This window comes from Gobio gobio (genome assembly GCF_949357685.1).
Source record: "Gobio gobio genome assembly, chromosome: 12".
Classification (NCBI taxonomy): domain Eukaryota; kingdom Metazoa; phylum Chordata; class Actinopteri; order Cypriniformes; family Gobionidae; genus Gobio; species Gobio gobio.
The window spans coordinates 17,395,993-17,412,347 of NC_137105.1; the positions used below are offsets into that span (position 1 = coordinate 17,395,993).

The window sequence follows — 16,355 nt, forward strand, 5'->3', positions numbered from 1 at the left end:
ACTAATACAGTACCATATTACTGTTTTCTTCTGTATTTTTGATCAAACAAATGCAGCTCTGGTGAGCATTAGAGAATTAAAAAAGTTTTTAAAAATCTTACTGTCCACAAACCTTTTTATAATTTGTAGTGTATATTTGTTTTAGCATTTGGTAACCCCACATGTAATCTTTTTTTTGTCATCATTCAGTTCCCCCCTCCATCACTGCCGGTTCTGATGGTCCCACAGACATGAAGGTTGTGCTCAGTAAATCTCTGATTTTGGAATGTGAAGCTGAAGGTCACCCTCCTCCCTCACTGACCTGGCTAAAGGATGGTTCACCCGTGGCTGCTAGAGAGAACCTGCGTGTTCTAGAGCAGGGTCGCAAAATCGAAATCCTCAGTGCGCTTCCATCTGATGCTGGTCGATATGTTTGTGTGGCTACCAGTGTTGCTGGAGAGAGGGAGATCAAATATGACGTCAGTGTCTTAGGTAAAAGGACACGCATTGACATTTTTTTGTGATCTGTCACCTAAACAAGGAGATGAAAACAAAGTACTTCTAAATCTCTTCAGGCATCTCATCATTCACTATCCACAGGAAACAGGAACTTCTGTGTCTTGTGTTTGTGTGTACATGAGCCAGACAGATCATGTCTTGACCTGCACATTGATCTTCTAAACATCTGGACACCATTTCGTTCTTAATACATGCGTCCAACAGACCGCCACAATCAGTCAGTCCACATTTCTGTGTTGCATCATTGGAATGACATTGCAGGAAATCAACAGCAAAGTATTTTATGAGCCAGTAAAGTGGTTAACAACAAATGAAGGAAATGTATAAAAGATTCAACAAGATTAAAGGGCAATGTTAGAGTCAGCATCCATGTGACCCAAGCATGTATTAACTCTCTATGTGTTTTTATTATGTGAGTTTGTCACGCATTATTTCAAAGACAATTCCAGAGATGCTGTAGTGTTTGACCATAATTATTGTGTGTGCTTATTCAGTTCCTCCTGTTGTTGATGGGGCAAGCGACACCACAGATGCCACGGTCATCCTCAACAACATCCTAGAGCTGGACTGCTACGCTACAGGCACACCTACTCCAGCTATTACGTGAGGACTTCAGTACATGCGCACATATTTACACTGTACAAGTAGAATTGAAATGTCACTCATTTGCATCTGTCTCTCTCTGAAGGTGGCTGAAGGATGGCGCACCAGTGAGGCAGGGCGAAGGGGTGCGGATAACATCAAACGGCCGTCGGTTGGTCATCTCGCGCACTCAGGTTTCTGATACAGCGCTTTTTCATTGTGTAGCGACCAACGAGGCTGGAGAACAAGAGAGAGAGTTTAAAGTGTCTGTACATGGTAATGATCATTACAGATTTTTATTGATGATCTGTCAATTTTTGCTAATATTTTAATTTGATGTTTACCTTAACTGCTCACGGAGAGGGAGGTCTAAGGTGACTTTTCAGGTTCTTCTAAGTTACAAACAAGTTTCAGGTACTTTTGTGGTAAATTAACATTGTTTATTGTTTGTTTGCATTGTCAGTCCCCCCAGCTATCCGTTCTACCGGTCCAGCTGAGAGGTCAGTGGTCCTCCACACATCAACCAGCCTTCAGTGTGTAGTCAGTGGAATTCCACCTCCCAGCATTACATGGCTCAAAGATGGCCGTCCTGTGGACACAACACAAGAATTTCAGAAGGTCAGACTTTAAAGCATGACAGAAGCCAAAGTAAATCAAGTCTTTGAGGAGGTTTACATAACCACATGTACTATCTCCTCTCTCTTTATTTTTCCATCTGGCATTTAGCTGGAATCTGCAGGCAGGGTCTTGCACATAAAGAAGGCCAGGCTGGAGGATGCTGGGAAATATACGTGTGTGGCAACTAATGCAGCAGGCGAGGCACAGCAGCACATTCGTCTCCGTGTGCATGGTAGGAAATACTTATAAAAACAACTAGTACAGGCATATTCATTGTAGTTTACTGTGATTTTCCAAAAATCTGTCAAAATCAAAATAAAAAATTAAGAAATTATATTTGACATAATTCCTATTTGTAGAACCATTAATATTTTTTATATTGTGATTATTTTCATGACGATTAAACAAATTGCACACATTTACTCGCCTCCTTTATATGTTAATGTGAAAAACAACTCATTATAATGAATTCAATCAATCAAATATATATATTGATTGACTAATTGATTGAAATTCACCTAAAAACCCTTACGTGCATCTTTTTAAATTAATTTGTGCATGTGTTTTATAGAACCTCCCAGCATCCAGTATGCTGGAGAGACGCTCAATGAAACTATCCTTGCTGGCTTCCAAATTCAGCTGAAGTGTAAGGCCACAGGAAGTCCTTTACCAGGTGAGTCATACTTCATTTCCTGTTTTTTTTTAGGGCAATATAACATTTAAACTGGCAATAGTTTACAAAAGTACAGATGGTGTAGTTTTGGCCCTGTTTTTTTCTCTCATGCCTTTTCGTCTGCAGCTGTGACGTGGTATAAAGACAGTCGTCCATTGACGAGCGCTGCAGGTGTTAACATTCTGAGCAGAGGTCAGGTGCTGGAGATTGACCGTGCGCAGGTGTCAGATGCTGGACTCTACAAATGTGTGGCCATTAATGTGGCCGGTAGCACTGAACTCACATACAGTCTCCAGGTGTATGGTGAGTGTTAACCTTTCAGTCAAAAGTTTGGCTTTTCTAACATATTTCTTTCTTGGTTTTGATCATCAAATATTTCTTTCCATTAGTTCCCCCCTCAATTTCTAGTAAAGGAGGAATGATAACAGTGGTGGTGAATGAGCCAGTCAGGTTAGAGTGTGAATCCTCAGGAGTTCCCATGCCCAGCCTCACCTGGCTTAAAGAAGGCAGACCTGTCTCCAGCTTCTCAGATGGCGTCCAGGTCTGTGCGTCTGGGAATTTGGATGCTGTCATGCGTACTTATATATATTGGTTTGCACTCAACTCTGCTTAAATGTTATAAACATGTTATATCTGTTTTCAATTTCCTCTCTCACTAGGTATTGTCAGGTGGCAGGGTTTTATCATTCATTAGTGCGCAGGTCAGTGACACAGGTCATTACACCTGTGTGGCTGTGAATGCAGGTGGAGAACAGCACAGAGAATATGACCTACATGTGTATGGTGAGCTCAGAAAACACTGTTACTCTAAACCTGATGAAATCTATCATTTGTGTATTTCAATGTACCTCAGTTGTTGATACAAAATAATTTTCTATGTGCTTACACTAATGTTCAAAAGTTTGGGGTCAGTAAGTTGTTGTTGTTGTTGTTGTTGTTTTTTTTTATAAAGAAAATAATACTTTTATTCAGCAAGGAATTTATTAATTTATTTGTGTGTGTGTGTGTGTGTGTGTGTGTGTGTGTGTGTGTGTGTGTGTGTGTGTGTGTGTGTGTGTGTGTGTGTGTGTGTGTGTGTGTGTGTGTGTGTGTGTGTGTGTGTGTGTGTGTGTGTGTGTGTGTGTGTGTGTGTGTGTCTCTGTCCCTCAGTGCCACCCAACATCATGGGTGAGGAAGTAAACAACACTGCTCTGATCGGTCAGTCAGTGCAGTTGCATTGTCAGAGCGATGCCATTCCTCCACCTGCATTGAGCTGGCGGAAAGATGGACGACCGCTCTATAGAAAACCAGGACTAAGCCTGTCAGAGGACGGCAGCTTTCTGAAGGTACAGTACATCAATCAGCAAATAAGCGACTTTTGACTTGGGCCAGAAAGTAACAACCTAGCAACCACTGAGCAATGAGCATACCATAGGAAACATATCAACAACAACACCCTAGCATCAAGTGAAGTTCATTTTGGATTGTTGTTATTTTAATTTAAAAGGTGTTAGATAGTATAAATTGTTTTGTATTTGCAGATTACCAGTGCTCAGGTCCAGGACACAGGCAGGTACACATGTGAGGCAATCAATGTGGCAGGAAAAACAGAGAAGCATTATAACCTGAACATCTGGGGTGAGTGCTTAAAATATAATATAAAGTCTGAACTTGAGTCAAATTATAATGTATAATATAATTGTTTCTCTTTCTCCCTCTATTATTTGTTTTTCTCCAGTTCCTCCCAGTATCCGTGGATCTGATGAGGTGTCTTCTCTGACTGTGATTGAGGGCAACCTCATGACACTTGTATGCGAGTCCAGTGGGATTCCTCCTCCCAGTCTCACCTGGAAGAAAGACGGTGAGGCTTAGCATGACTGTTTTCATCATCACCATCTTCCTACAGATTATAATAATCACAATACTCATCACATTTTTTGTCATTTTTAACCTCATACTCTCATAATTAGTCAAATTATTTGTAATGCTTAGGGTATTTCACCAAACCTTACTATATGTTTGTAAATTATTTTATGTGTCTCCCAGGCTCAGAGTTAAAGGGAGATTCACGTGTGCGTGTTCTTTCTGGTGGGCGGCAGCTGCAGATTTCAAGTGCTGAGAAGGCAGACACTTCCTCTTACACCTGTCTGGCCACCAGTGCAGCTGGCAGTGCGATGAAAGAGTACAATCTGCAAGTCTACGGTACAGCATCTTCTCTCACATTACAGACACGAACACTCAATCTTGGACTAGGTGATAAATCGATATTTATAAAAAATAAATCATATTCAGTATCATATTGTGCATATTCTCCATGTCTCTGTATGAATGAGCTTAACATAACTTGAAGAAATTGAACAAATTATGACAGAAATATATTATTAAATATATTACTAATGTCTAACATAAAAACAATAATAAAATGTATTAAAACATTACATTGATTTATTTTTATTATTATTATTATAAGGTAGCATATACCCAAGATAATTTTTCATTCATGTTTTAATTTATACAGTATACTTGTAACTTGTTTTGTTCATTGAATGTTTTGAAATGTTAAGTTCATTTCATTAGACGCATAATTTTGATAATAAATTTGTATTAAATAATTAAACTAAGAATACAGAAAAACGTCTCAGGTTACAAATGTATTCGTACATTCGATGCAGCAGTTCCCTCGAAAGGGAAAAGAAAACACAGAATTCGGTTAAAATTGGTGAAAAAAAATCTTGAGGTGTATCAAACAGGTGGAATGCATTTCCTTCCCCATTAAGGGTATGAAATTAATACCACGATAAATATCGATACGGAATCAAATGAAAAAAAAAATCAACTCAAATGTACCTCACACAGATACAGTAATCCTCTTTATTTCACTCTGTTTCTTCCTTCCTTCACTCCAAACAGTTCGTCCCTCCATCAGCTCCTCAAATCAGGATGAGACCGTGACGCGAGGTGGAGATATCACTCTGAAGTGTGAAGTAGACGGGGTGCCCAGACCTGCCATATCATGGATGAAAGACGGTAGACCCCTGAGCACCGGCAACAGGACTCAAATACTTAACGAGGCCCAACTTTTACGCATCCAAGATGCTCAAGTGCCCGACACCGGACGATACACCTGTATCGCTGTCAATGTGGCGGGACAGGCTGACAGGAAATATGATGTCAATGTTCATGGTGAGAAAACAGTCAAAGTTTTCTTTGTGTAGTTTCTGAATTATCCAGAAAACTCTTCTCAATTTCCACTGGTCTTCCAATAATTTTAATTATTTAAAAATATTTTATAATATTATCTTTTATTTTTTTTAACTGTTCATAATACTAACAAAATTCAAACTAACTTTTCAAATCACTAGTAAAGTAATGTTACTTATTCCATTATGTATAGTTTTTGTTGTTGTTGTTGTTGTTGTTCACATACTGACATTTAATGTGCATCATCTCTTCAGTTCCTCCCACCATTGTCGGTCAGACGCAGATGCCTGAGAATGTGAGTGTTGTTGTGAAGAACCCGGTTGTTCTCACCTGTGAAGCTTCTGGAATGCCACCACCAGCCATCACGTGGCTCAAAGATGGCCAGCTGATCAGCATGTCTAGCTCTGTTCGGGTCATCTCAGGTACCAACTCCTTTAATGAATGCATGTGTCTTCCTCCAAAATGTCTATTCCACTGAGTCTAGGTAAAGAGCCCAGTACCAGTTTACGGATTAGGTTAACCAGGATTAATAACTCAAGTAGGTGCAACAAGATCGCTTCAGTAAGCTGCCAAATGCCACAGATCAGTGGATAATTGAAAAGAAAAATAGTTAGACAGATGTTCTTGTATTTGAACATGCAAAGGCTTTCCATTTATTGGCTTCCAGTGTAAACAGAGACTGATCCTCTGCTAGCACCAAGTATGAGGAACATCCATCACTGTAACCTTAGACATCATAAACCACTGGAGGTCACTTGCATAAATGAACCACATTGTAAGTGAATCTGTGCTGAGCTATTCTCAGACTGTCTGCCAGTATGCCACAGACAAAGACATGGAACTGGACAGAAAACAGGACCAGAATATGTAGGATAGACATATTATTGATCACATATTCAGTCGGTAATATTGCCACTCCATTGAGGATTAGAATGGTAGTTAGCCGTATTTACTGTATTGCAAAGCTCATCCAAAGATACACATACTCCTTTCCTCATTTGTAAGAGAAAGGGACACCAGGGAAGGAAAGAGTATTTGTTCAGGTGATCAGCTTAGCGCTCTCCTGGGGAGTGATAATTATTCGTTTAAAGAGTGAAAATGGGACGTTTGACTTGCTCTGATGGGTTAAGCTCTGTTTGAACAGCTGTTAACTTGAGGTCTCCCATTTTTTACAGAAACAATAGGGACATTTATGAAGCCTGTTTTTTCAAAGACAAAGTGAAACTCGTTATTCGTTCTGCAGATGCATTTCTCTTCTGAATAAATCTCAGGCTCTTGATTTATAGCTGATTAAGTAATTCCCTAAGAGAAGTACAAACGGCCTATCATTTTAATTCAATGTGCAAAAATCATTCCATCATTCAGCCACCTGTGCTGTTGCCAGTTACCATGGCAACAGATGAGTCTGATATATGTCTGTAATAATCTCAGGAGGACGAGGCCTGCGTTTGATGCATGCTGCAAGTGAGGATGCTGGGAGATACACCTGCATTGTGTCCAACTCTGCTGGAGAGGAGCGGAAGAACTTTGACTTAAATGTCCTGGGTAACACAGCACTTTACATAAGTTATGGTTATTTTCTGTAGCTGTCTGTCTGCTGTTTACATAGGCAGCTAACTTCTTGATTTGAAACAATCTTCACAGGCAACAACTCCGCAACAGTAGCACTTCTCATGAAAACTGACTAATACTCACAAAATTGAGTGCCGCGAATTATATTTTTGTCGGCCAACCCGGAAGTTAGCAGTACCCTTTGAAAAAAGAAAACAGGATTTTACCATTGGGATTTGGATTATTGTTGAAAATAAGCTCTCTGACCTACATAAGTTTATGATACTTTCACATTTTGTTCATCAAGATAATATTTACAAATGAACACAGCACTTGTTAGCAACTGGCTTTTTTAAGACACGTAAAAAAACCTGTATTTTATGTTGTTCAGTAAAATGAAAATAACTTGCTTGACTGTTTGGAACTATTTTTGTAACCGGAATAGAGCAAAAATAGTCGATATTGACAAGATTGTGTATAAAATTTACAGCAAATCAGCGTTCGGCTCAAAGCTTGCTACCTTACTCAATATATGGAGCACTTTTTTATTTTTGTTCTGAATACAGCTATATTTAATCCATTTTCCTTGACTATTTCTACAGTCTTGGATGGAAATGTTCACTTGTTGCATTCTGGGATTGGCTTATTAGCCATGGATCCATGCAAAGACAAAACAAGGAGCATAGTGTAGAGGTTAGCATAGTTTTTGTTACCTACTGCTTGGAGCAGCTTTCAGTCAGGAGCACACATGTAATGCTTTAAATGTTGTCTAGGATTCTCACTAGAGTTTTGAAACGTTTATTTTATCTTTATTCTTTCAACTTCAGTGCCGCCCAGCATTGTAAACGAGGGCACAGTGGAGGATGTGAAAGTGAAGGAGAGACAGAACGTCATTTTGGCCTGTGAGGTCACTGGTGAGTGACACAAATTACAATTTTCTGTCTTGATCTCTTACCTCTTATTAACCGATTTTTTTGGGTTGTCTAGGTAATCCAGTTCCAGAGATCACGTGGCTGAAGGATGGGCAACCATTGACTAGTGACCCAAGGCTGCAGGTGATGTCAAATGGGCGTTTCCTGCAGATCAGTGGATCACAAGTGGCAGACACAGGCAGGTATAGCTGCTTGGCCTCTAACAGCGCTGGAGACAGGAGCAGACACTTCAACCTCAATGTGTTAGGTGTGTTTTGATGGGGGGAGTTAAAATGTCTCTTTGTAGTCTTGTGTGTGTACTTATTTATGTTTCTGCTCCCAGTTTCTCCCACCATCGCTGGTTCTGGTCCAGAAGGTTCAGCTGAAGACGTTACTGTGACACTGAATAGTCCTACATCTCTGGTTTGCGAAGCCCAGTCATACCCCCCTGCCATCATCACTTGGCTCAAAGACGGCACACCCTTTGAATCCAGCCGCAACGTCAGGGTACTTCCAGGTCAGAATGCTTTATGGATCTGTAGCATAAAATAATTCAGGTGTTCAGATCCAACATTTGTTATGCGACCAGCTGGCTTACTACTGTATCTTGTGACAGGTGGTCGCACTTTACAGATCTTGAATGCTAAGGAAGAGGATGCTGGGAGATATACATGTGTGGCGACTAACGAGGCCGGAGAGACACTGAAGAACTATGAGGTCAAAGTTTTCGGTGTGTGTGAGAACTGAGCGACATCGCCACCTTTTGGTGTATAGGAATATAACACTTGTTGTGTGTCAGTTATCTGTAGCTATTTATATATGTTCCTTTCTTACAGTCCCTCCAGTTATCAATAAAAATGACATCCCAGGAGAGAGTCTGGCCCCTAAAGAGGTTAAAATCAAAGTTAACAACAGTCTTACATTGGAGTGTGAAGCTCAGGCTATCCCAACACCTACTCTAGTGTGGTACAAGGATGGCCAGGTGAGAAATACATACAGTAAATGACAAAACTATGCTGTTTTTTACTCCTATGAGAATTTCTGTGGAGTTCTAAGTTTTCACTCTACTGTGTTTCTCTTTCTGCAGATCCTGAAAGCCGATGGTCACCTCACTATCACAGCAAACGGTCGTATAGTTCAGATTAAACACACTCAGGTGTCCGATACAGGTCGTTACACCTGTGTAGCCACCAACATCGCTGGAGAGGATGAGAAGGACTTTGATGTAAATATACAAGGTGAACAGGGTTTTACAAGTTCAGAATGCAGAATTAAATGTACACTATATATAATGTACACTGCTGTTCAAAAGTTTGGGGTCAATTTGATTTAAAAAAAAAAAAACTTTTTCAGCAATGGTGCATTTAATCAAAAGTAACTATAGGACATGTAAAAAGTTACAAAAGATTTCTATTTCAAATAAATGCTGGCTTGAATGTTCTATTCATCAAAGAATCCTGAATGTTTCTGAATGAGCATCAAATCAGCATATTATAATGATTTTTTTTAAGGATCATGTGACACTCAAGACTGAAGTAATGGCTGCTGAAAATTCAGCTTTTCCATCACAGGGATATGATGAATGATCAAGAGACTTTTTTTCAAAAGAACGTTTGAAAGCTTTAAAGAGTATGACTGCAACAAATGTATTATGTGGCTGCTTAATGTATTATGTCTGGATCTCGTTTTCAGCTTGTTTTAAACCTTTTATCTGTGGATTTTGTGCAGTTATCAGTTATCAGGATTTATCCCTGTTTATAATACTAAAATCCTGTCTGTGTCTCAGTTCCCCCTAGTTTCCGAGGCTTTGGAGACTCTGACTCTGGCCCTGGTTATAATGGAGACGTGAAGGATGTGATTCTTAATAATCCCATCTCCCTGTACTGTGAGACCAATGCTGTCCCCCCTCCTGTCCTCACATGGTACAAAGACGGGCACTTACTGAGCTCTAATGATAAAGTTCTCATCCTTCCTGGTGAGAAGCTACATTGCAACATTTTGATTATATCATGGAAAAATTATTTAAATATGTTGATACTTTGATACTATGTTGTGCATGAGTGAACAAGAATTTCATATGTTTTTTAACTTTATTTCTCACACAGGCGGAAGAGTCCTCCAGATCCCTCGAGCTCAAGCAAAGGATTCTGGGAGATACACTTGTGTGGCTGTGAATGAGGCTGGAGAAGACTCAATCCAATATGATGTTAGAGTGTTGTGTGAGTCCAACCTGAGTGTTAACCTTTTTTTATATGCTAATTTTTAAAAGGGCAACAACTAAAAGTATTGTTCGTTTGTCTTTTTTGTCTGCGCACTTGGATTTTGATAGTGCCGCCCTCGATTCGTGGAGCTGATGGTGACCTGCCTGTTGAGGTCACAGTGCTGGTTAATAAGACCACATTACTGGAGTGTCAGGTGGATGGAAGTCCCACTCCTAAAATTAGCTGGATCAAAGACAGTCAACCCTTCACCCCAGACAGCACACACAGACTTCTGTCCAATGGCAGGACACTGCAGGTGAGAGACAAATTATTCATCAATCATTACAACTGTGATGCAACAGTGAACAGTAACAGATATATATATATATATATATATATATATATATATATATATATATATATATATATATATATATATATATATATATATATATATATATATAATATTGAATTATTTATTATATATAAAATTTGTATGTATTTTGTGTGTGTTATAGATTTTGAATGCACAAGTGACAGATACAGGACGCTATGTATGTGTGGCTCAAAACTTTGCTGGAACAGCAGAGAAATCCTTCAACCTCCATGTGCATGGTGAGTCTATCTTTGAGCAAGACATTTGTCTTAAATCTCTGTACTGTTACTAGGGGTTTACTGAAGAGTTTGTGTGGCTGTGTTTGGCTGACACTTATGCAAACCTAATACCTAACCTAATGCAATGCAAGTTGCTTTGGACTAAAGTTATGCATTTTATCAGTTCATGCATTCCCTGGTAATCAAACCCATGACTTTGCTGGGTGCTAGTACCATGCTCTACTGTTTGAGCTTCAGGAAATTCTTTAGACTCTTATAACTAATAATTGGTGACATCATGATTGTTTGTTTTTGTTGTCAGTGTCTCCCTCTATTGTGGGCGTCAGAGAGGAAAATGTGACAGTGGTGGTGAATAATTTCATATCTCTAAACTGTGAGGCCACTGGACTCCCACCTCCCAACCTCAGCTGGTTCAAAGACAGGAGACCTATACAGGCCAGCCCCAATGCACTCATAATGCCAGGTACACATGCTTACTGACACATTATAGTGGAACTACATAGTGTACACTGCATACAAATTACACATAAATCTCTCTTCCTCCACTCCACCTCTTACTCTCATTCTCTGTCTCTAGGTGGTCGTACTCTCCAGATCTTGAAAGCAAAGATGTCTGACGGTGGGAAATATGGCTGTGTGGCTATCAACCCAGCAGGAGAAGCCCAAAAAATAATTTATCTTACAGTATATGGTCAGTATGTAAATGTTTTGTGTTTTATATTTGATTGTTATAAAACTGGAGTAAAGCATGTCTCTGCAAAGCTTTTCAATAGTTAAGAAAACATTTAGTGGAGTAAGGCAGACAATCTTTGTTTTAATTTCTGGGAAGTCACTGATCTAAATTACTGGTATATGATTCTCCCAGTCCCTCCCAGTATCAGACACAGCAGTGGGGATCTTCCAGTGGTGTTAAATGTACAGGTGGGAAAATCTGTTACTTTGGAGTGTGAATCTAATGCAGTGCCTCCTCCCATCATTACCTGGTACAAGAATGGACGACCCATTACTGAGACTGCCAATCTGCGCATACTGGCTGATGGACAAATGCTGGAACTGAGAGAAACAGAGGTGTGTGTAAGAAAATGAGCAGGTACTTTGGATGAAGCGAAGTGGATGTATGGTCTATCGATAAAATTTGTGAAAAAAATATCATAGACTTACATTGAAGGATAGACCCGAGCAAGGAACCAGAATTTTTATACAGGCTTAGGGCCAGTAAGCAGCCACCTAGCAACAAATTCATGGTGGTGAATTTTGTACTGTACATGCATGTGCAAGTACCACTCACATTTACTTCAGAAAATAAAGTAAAAAGTTTGTTTCAAGAAGTATAAATCTCTCTTTCTCTGTCAGGTGTCAGATACCGGCCAGTATGTCTGTAAGGCCACAAATGTAGCAGGTCAAGTGGACAAGAACTTCCATCTCAACATCCATGGTGAGAAACAAAACAGATACGTGTGTATATATATATATATATATATATATATATATATATATATCAGTGGCGTGCGGTCCATACAAGCTGCGAATGCTCTGCATACCCAAGATATTCATAGACTCGCTGATTAGTATTAACACTATAAATTACTATAAATTCCCTTGTTTGAGGTGTACCATAAAGCTTACATAATATAATAAATGTTATACGTATGTAACTCTCTGTCATTAATTTATTTGCCAAACGGCTGTAATGTTTTAAATTTCAGAGTATACAGATCCACAACAGCTTTAGCGTCTATGCTCCGTTGTTATGTATCGGCATCCTTGTCCCTCGTTTTCATTGGTTTGCTGGCATGTGCTGGATTTCACGAGCAGGGTAAGCTGTGAACGGATCGCTTGCCCAAGAGGAAAAATGTGCTGTTACTGCCAGATCTCGATCACCGAAAATAACATTGTGTTTGATACAAAACTAAATAGACTGAATCAGCTGAAAAAAAGTCATAACTGAAACTATTTTCACTGTATTTCATTTTCTCCAAAGGGAAATTTATTTTTAACGAAAGCTGTTAACTGTTAAAGACAGACCTACTGTAAGCAGACCTGTACCTATCCGAGGCTGTCTATGTGTTTGTTAAAGTCATCAATTTGCATTATTTCAACTTACTTTTTAAAAAGAATAATTCTATTTTTATTATACTTACATTTTATTCTAATGATATTTTACTTATATTTTATTTATAATAGGCTACTAATATTTATTATATTATACTTATTTTTAATTCTTAATAAATAAAAATAGAAAACACTTCTGGCATACATTTAAAAAGACGCCTGCCATGGTATTTCTTATTTGTCGTCTCTGATTTAGATGTGTGTCCCATAGACTGTAGGGTGTGTCCTCAGCCGATGCACTCTCAAACACAACTCAACAGCTTTTACGGGTGCTTGTGAAGGCATCAACAGGTAAATGTAGGCTACTAATTATACTCCAATATATTAAGAAACTTTTAGCTCTGTTGCTATGTGTCATGAGAGTAAGCAACTGAACAGCTAACACTCTGTCGAGAGTGAACGCGCTTATTTTAAACTATTTTTGAGATAATGCGTCACCATTGTTGGCGCATTGCTATTTTGAGGTAACTGAAATCGCAGTATTTTTGGTGTTTTTTTAAAGCAGCACACAGACATTTTAAAATATTAAAAATAAAAGGATCCCTCTCTGGAGAAGCGTTCAGTCTTTGTAAATACCGAATCCTCCATGGTGCAAGCGCAACAGGTTTTTAAAGGTAATGGGAGATGAGACTCTGATTGGTTTATGGCACGTTACGCCCAAAACACACCCATGACTCATTAAGAAACTAGGTATAACCCTTTTAGACCATGAGTCTGGTGCGCCGACCATTTTTTTTCATCGTTAAACTAGCAAAAGTGGATTCGGACACGCCCTAAGTGCACCTGCGCCATACGCTTAGATCGCTAAAATAGGGCCCTTATGGTTTTGTTAAGCCTACTACTGTTTATGTTAAGTCTCTCTTCAATCTTTGTCCAGTTCCCCCACGGCTGGACGGTCCAGCAGTGGAGCGTGTGGTGGAAACCATCAGTAATCCTGTCACCTTCGCCTGTGATGCTACAGGGATCCCTCCTCCCTCACTCACCTGGTTGAAGAACGGCAGAGTGATTGGTGAGATAGATGATCTACAGATCACTTAAGCTTCATATGTCACATTTTTAAATTATGCTTGTTTTTTTGTTTTTAAAGAGAATTCAGAGTCTCTGGAGATGCATATCCTGTCTGGTGGCAGTAAGCTGCAGATTGCCCGCTCACAGTTATCTGACAGCGGCACTTACACCTGTGTGGCATCCAATGTGGAGGGCAAGGCCCGCAAAAACTACCATCTTACAATACAAGGTACAGAAGCATTATTAAACAAACATACATCTAGTAGTTTTACCAAATTACCATCTGTATTGTCTGTCATTCAGTCCCACCAGTCATTGTAGGATCTGAGTTACCTAGTGAGATGAGTGTTCTGCTGAATGACAGCATCCAGCTGGTGTGCCGTGCTGAAGGAACACCAACCCCTGAGATCCAGTGGCTGAAGGATGGAAAGACAATTAGCAGAACTGCCCAGAAAAACATCAAGTGAGAGCATTGTCAGATTTTTGTGTCAATATGCTATAAATCTATCCAGTGCTATCTCTGCAGACAATACAAGTCATAAGGGTGAACGTAAGTCAATCTTTCCTCAGAATTAGCCCCGATGGCAGCACACTGACTGTGACAGCCATCCACAAATCCGACAGTGGAAAATACACATGTGTGGCCACCAATCAGGCCGGAGAGGAAGACCGAATTTTCAACCTGAATGTATATGGTGAGTTGTATCTTTACAGCACTCGTCACTATTGAGTGCGAGAAGTGGAACAAGATTTTTCACTACACAGCAGTAGTATTTTCCCAGACATTTGATAGTTGTATGCCCTTTTCCCAGTTCCTCCTCTGATCCAGGGGAACGGACCTGCTGCCAAGGAACTGACCGCGGTTCTGGACAGCTCAATAAATATAGAGTGTGTAGCTAGTGGTTCTCCACCTCCACAGCTCAACTGGCTAAAGAACAGTCTGCCGCTTCCAGTGTCGTCTCAGATCCGCCTGCTGTCTGCTGGCCAGGTCCTCCGGTAAGAAATCTAACATGTTTAAATCATGATAATCACAGGAAGAGGTGGGTAGTAACGAAGTACATTTGCTTTGTTACATTTACTTGAGTATCTTTTTGGGAAAGTTTTACTTTTAAGAGTAGATTTAAATGTGGTTACTTTTACTTTTACTCAAGTAAATTTCTAATGAAAAAACTGTACTTTTACTTTGTTACACTGGGCGACGTTCCTAAAATACGTATAGTTATTCCAAGCGCACGCTGTCTCTTTTTCTAGGGCATGAGCGATGCCCCATTCACAAATGAATCACTCTTTTGAGTCGATTCTGTTCAAAGACTTGATCAAACAAGTTGGCAAAATTGTCTGAATTGGTTCGCGATATGGCTTGAATGATTTGTTCAGTTCCCTGCACGCACTGAATCATTTCTCACTCGGAGTCGTAACAGGACATTTAAGAACATCAAGAGGATGAATTGGCCATGGACCTAACGTTACAGTCAATTGAAAGCAAATCTGCAAATGCATCCTATTGTTTGTCAGCGATGAACATCTTTATTGGTTGAACATCTGATCTGTGTATGCCGTTTGTGAACAAGCTACCTTGGATTTCAATTTCATTCAGGTTAAATATTTTACAACCAAACATATTTTTACGCCACGATACACTACTACAAAGTATGACATTACTAGTAATATTTGGACATATACCTCAATTTATACATTAGATCAATGAATACCCGCCTTCCCGCAGTAATTTGTGAGTATTGCGCAGAGGCAGCGATCTGTTCGTTTTGAAAACGAATGTCTTAGCTTAGACACAGTTAAAATGAATTTTCAAAAATGAAAATTACCCCATAATTTACTCACCCTCAAGCTATCCTAGGTGTATATGACATTCTTCTTTCAGGCGAATACAATCGGAGTTATATTTAAAAATGTCCTGGCTTATCCAGGCTTTATAATGCCAGTGAATGGCAGCCCAAAATGTTAAGCCTAAAAAGGGCATCTCTCCATTACAAAAGTACTCCAAACGGCTCCGGGGGTTAATAAAGGCCTTCTGAAGCGATGGGTTTTATCCATTTTATCCAAAATATCCATATTAAACACACTATAAAGTAAAATATCTAGCTTCCAGCAGACCGCCTTCCGTATTCAATTTACGAAAAAAGCTTTTAATACTGTTCAAATAACACAAATAAGAGCCAGGACAACGATGTTCTTCTTTTCAGTTTACTGTAATATGCCAAAAACTAACCCAGAGTTTATCTCTAGAGTGGCCAAACTTATTCCTAAAAGCTTATTCCTAAATTTACATACAACCCAAACACTACAATTCCCTTTGAACGCAAAACTCTGCAAGTTCACTTTATTTTGACATCGTCTAATAATCCAAAATGTTAATATTATACAATGCAAAGAATATGCAATGAT

At 39.4% G+C, this 16,355-nt stretch overlaps 1 protein-coding gene across 4 annotated transcripts in view; it reads left to right on the plus strand.

Annotated features, from left to right (window-relative positions):
* hmcn1 (hemicentin 1) overlaps nucleotides 1–16,355 on the plus strand; it is a 100,088-nt gene that overhangs the window by 62,175 nt on the left and 21,558 nt on the right. For all 4 annotated transcript variants that reach the window (XM_079831406.1, XM_079831408.1, XM_079831407.1 and 1 more), the window contains exons 32-66: nucleotides 190–471; nucleotides 993–1,101; nucleotides 1,187–1,356; nucleotides 1,544–1,698; nucleotides 1,807–1,930; nucleotides 2,270–2,371; nucleotides 2,498–2,674; nucleotides 2,761–2,912; nucleotides 3,031–3,154; nucleotides 3,521–3,696; nucleotides 3,892–3,988; nucleotides 4,089–4,211; nucleotides 4,397–4,552; nucleotides 5,261–5,533; nucleotides 5,806–5,973; nucleotides 6,983–7,096; nucleotides 7,930–8,016; nucleotides 8,090–8,281; nucleotides 8,357–8,530; nucleotides 8,630–8,743; nucleotides 8,850–8,995; nucleotides 9,101–9,251; nucleotides 9,800–9,988; nucleotides 10,119–10,232; nucleotides 10,343–10,530; nucleotides 10,733–10,829; nucleotides 11,131–11,292; nucleotides 11,407–11,520; nucleotides 11,695–11,897; nucleotides 12,183–12,264; nucleotides 13,819–13,950; nucleotides 14,029–14,178; nucleotides 14,253–14,412; nucleotides 14,520–14,644; nucleotides 14,762–14,945. In XM_079831406.1, the coding sequence (XP_079687532.1) occupies nucleotides 190–471; nucleotides 993–1,101; nucleotides 1,187–1,356; nucleotides 1,544–1,698; nucleotides 1,807–1,930; nucleotides 2,270–2,371; nucleotides 2,498–2,674; nucleotides 2,761–2,912; nucleotides 3,031–3,154; nucleotides 3,521–3,696; nucleotides 3,892–3,988; nucleotides 4,089–4,211; nucleotides 4,397–4,552; nucleotides 5,261–5,533; nucleotides 5,806–5,973; nucleotides 6,983–7,096; nucleotides 7,930–8,016; nucleotides 8,090–8,281; nucleotides 8,357–8,530; nucleotides 8,630–8,743; nucleotides 8,850–8,995; nucleotides 9,101–9,251; nucleotides 9,800–9,988; nucleotides 10,119–10,232; nucleotides 10,343–10,530; nucleotides 10,733–10,829; nucleotides 11,131–11,292; nucleotides 11,407–11,520; nucleotides 11,695–11,897; nucleotides 12,183–12,264; nucleotides 13,819–13,950; nucleotides 14,029–14,178; nucleotides 14,253–14,412; nucleotides 14,520–14,644; nucleotides 14,762–14,945 (5,266 nt within the window). The remainder of the gene's footprint in view (nucleotides 1–189; nucleotides 472–992; nucleotides 1,102–1,186; nucleotides 1,357–1,543; nucleotides 1,699–1,806; nucleotides 1,931–2,269; nucleotides 2,372–2,497; nucleotides 2,675–2,760; nucleotides 2,913–3,030; nucleotides 3,155–3,520; nucleotides 3,697–3,891; nucleotides 3,989–4,088; nucleotides 4,212–4,396; nucleotides 4,553–5,260; nucleotides 5,534–5,805; nucleotides 5,974–6,982; nucleotides 7,097–7,929; nucleotides 8,017–8,089; nucleotides 8,282–8,356; nucleotides 8,531–8,629; nucleotides 8,744–8,849; nucleotides 8,996–9,100; nucleotides 9,252–9,799; nucleotides 9,989–10,118; nucleotides 10,233–10,342; nucleotides 10,531–10,732; nucleotides 10,830–11,130; nucleotides 11,293–11,406; nucleotides 11,521–11,694; nucleotides 11,898–12,182; nucleotides 12,265–13,818; nucleotides 13,951–14,028; nucleotides 14,179–14,252; nucleotides 14,413–14,519; nucleotides 14,645–14,761; nucleotides 14,946–16,355) is intronic.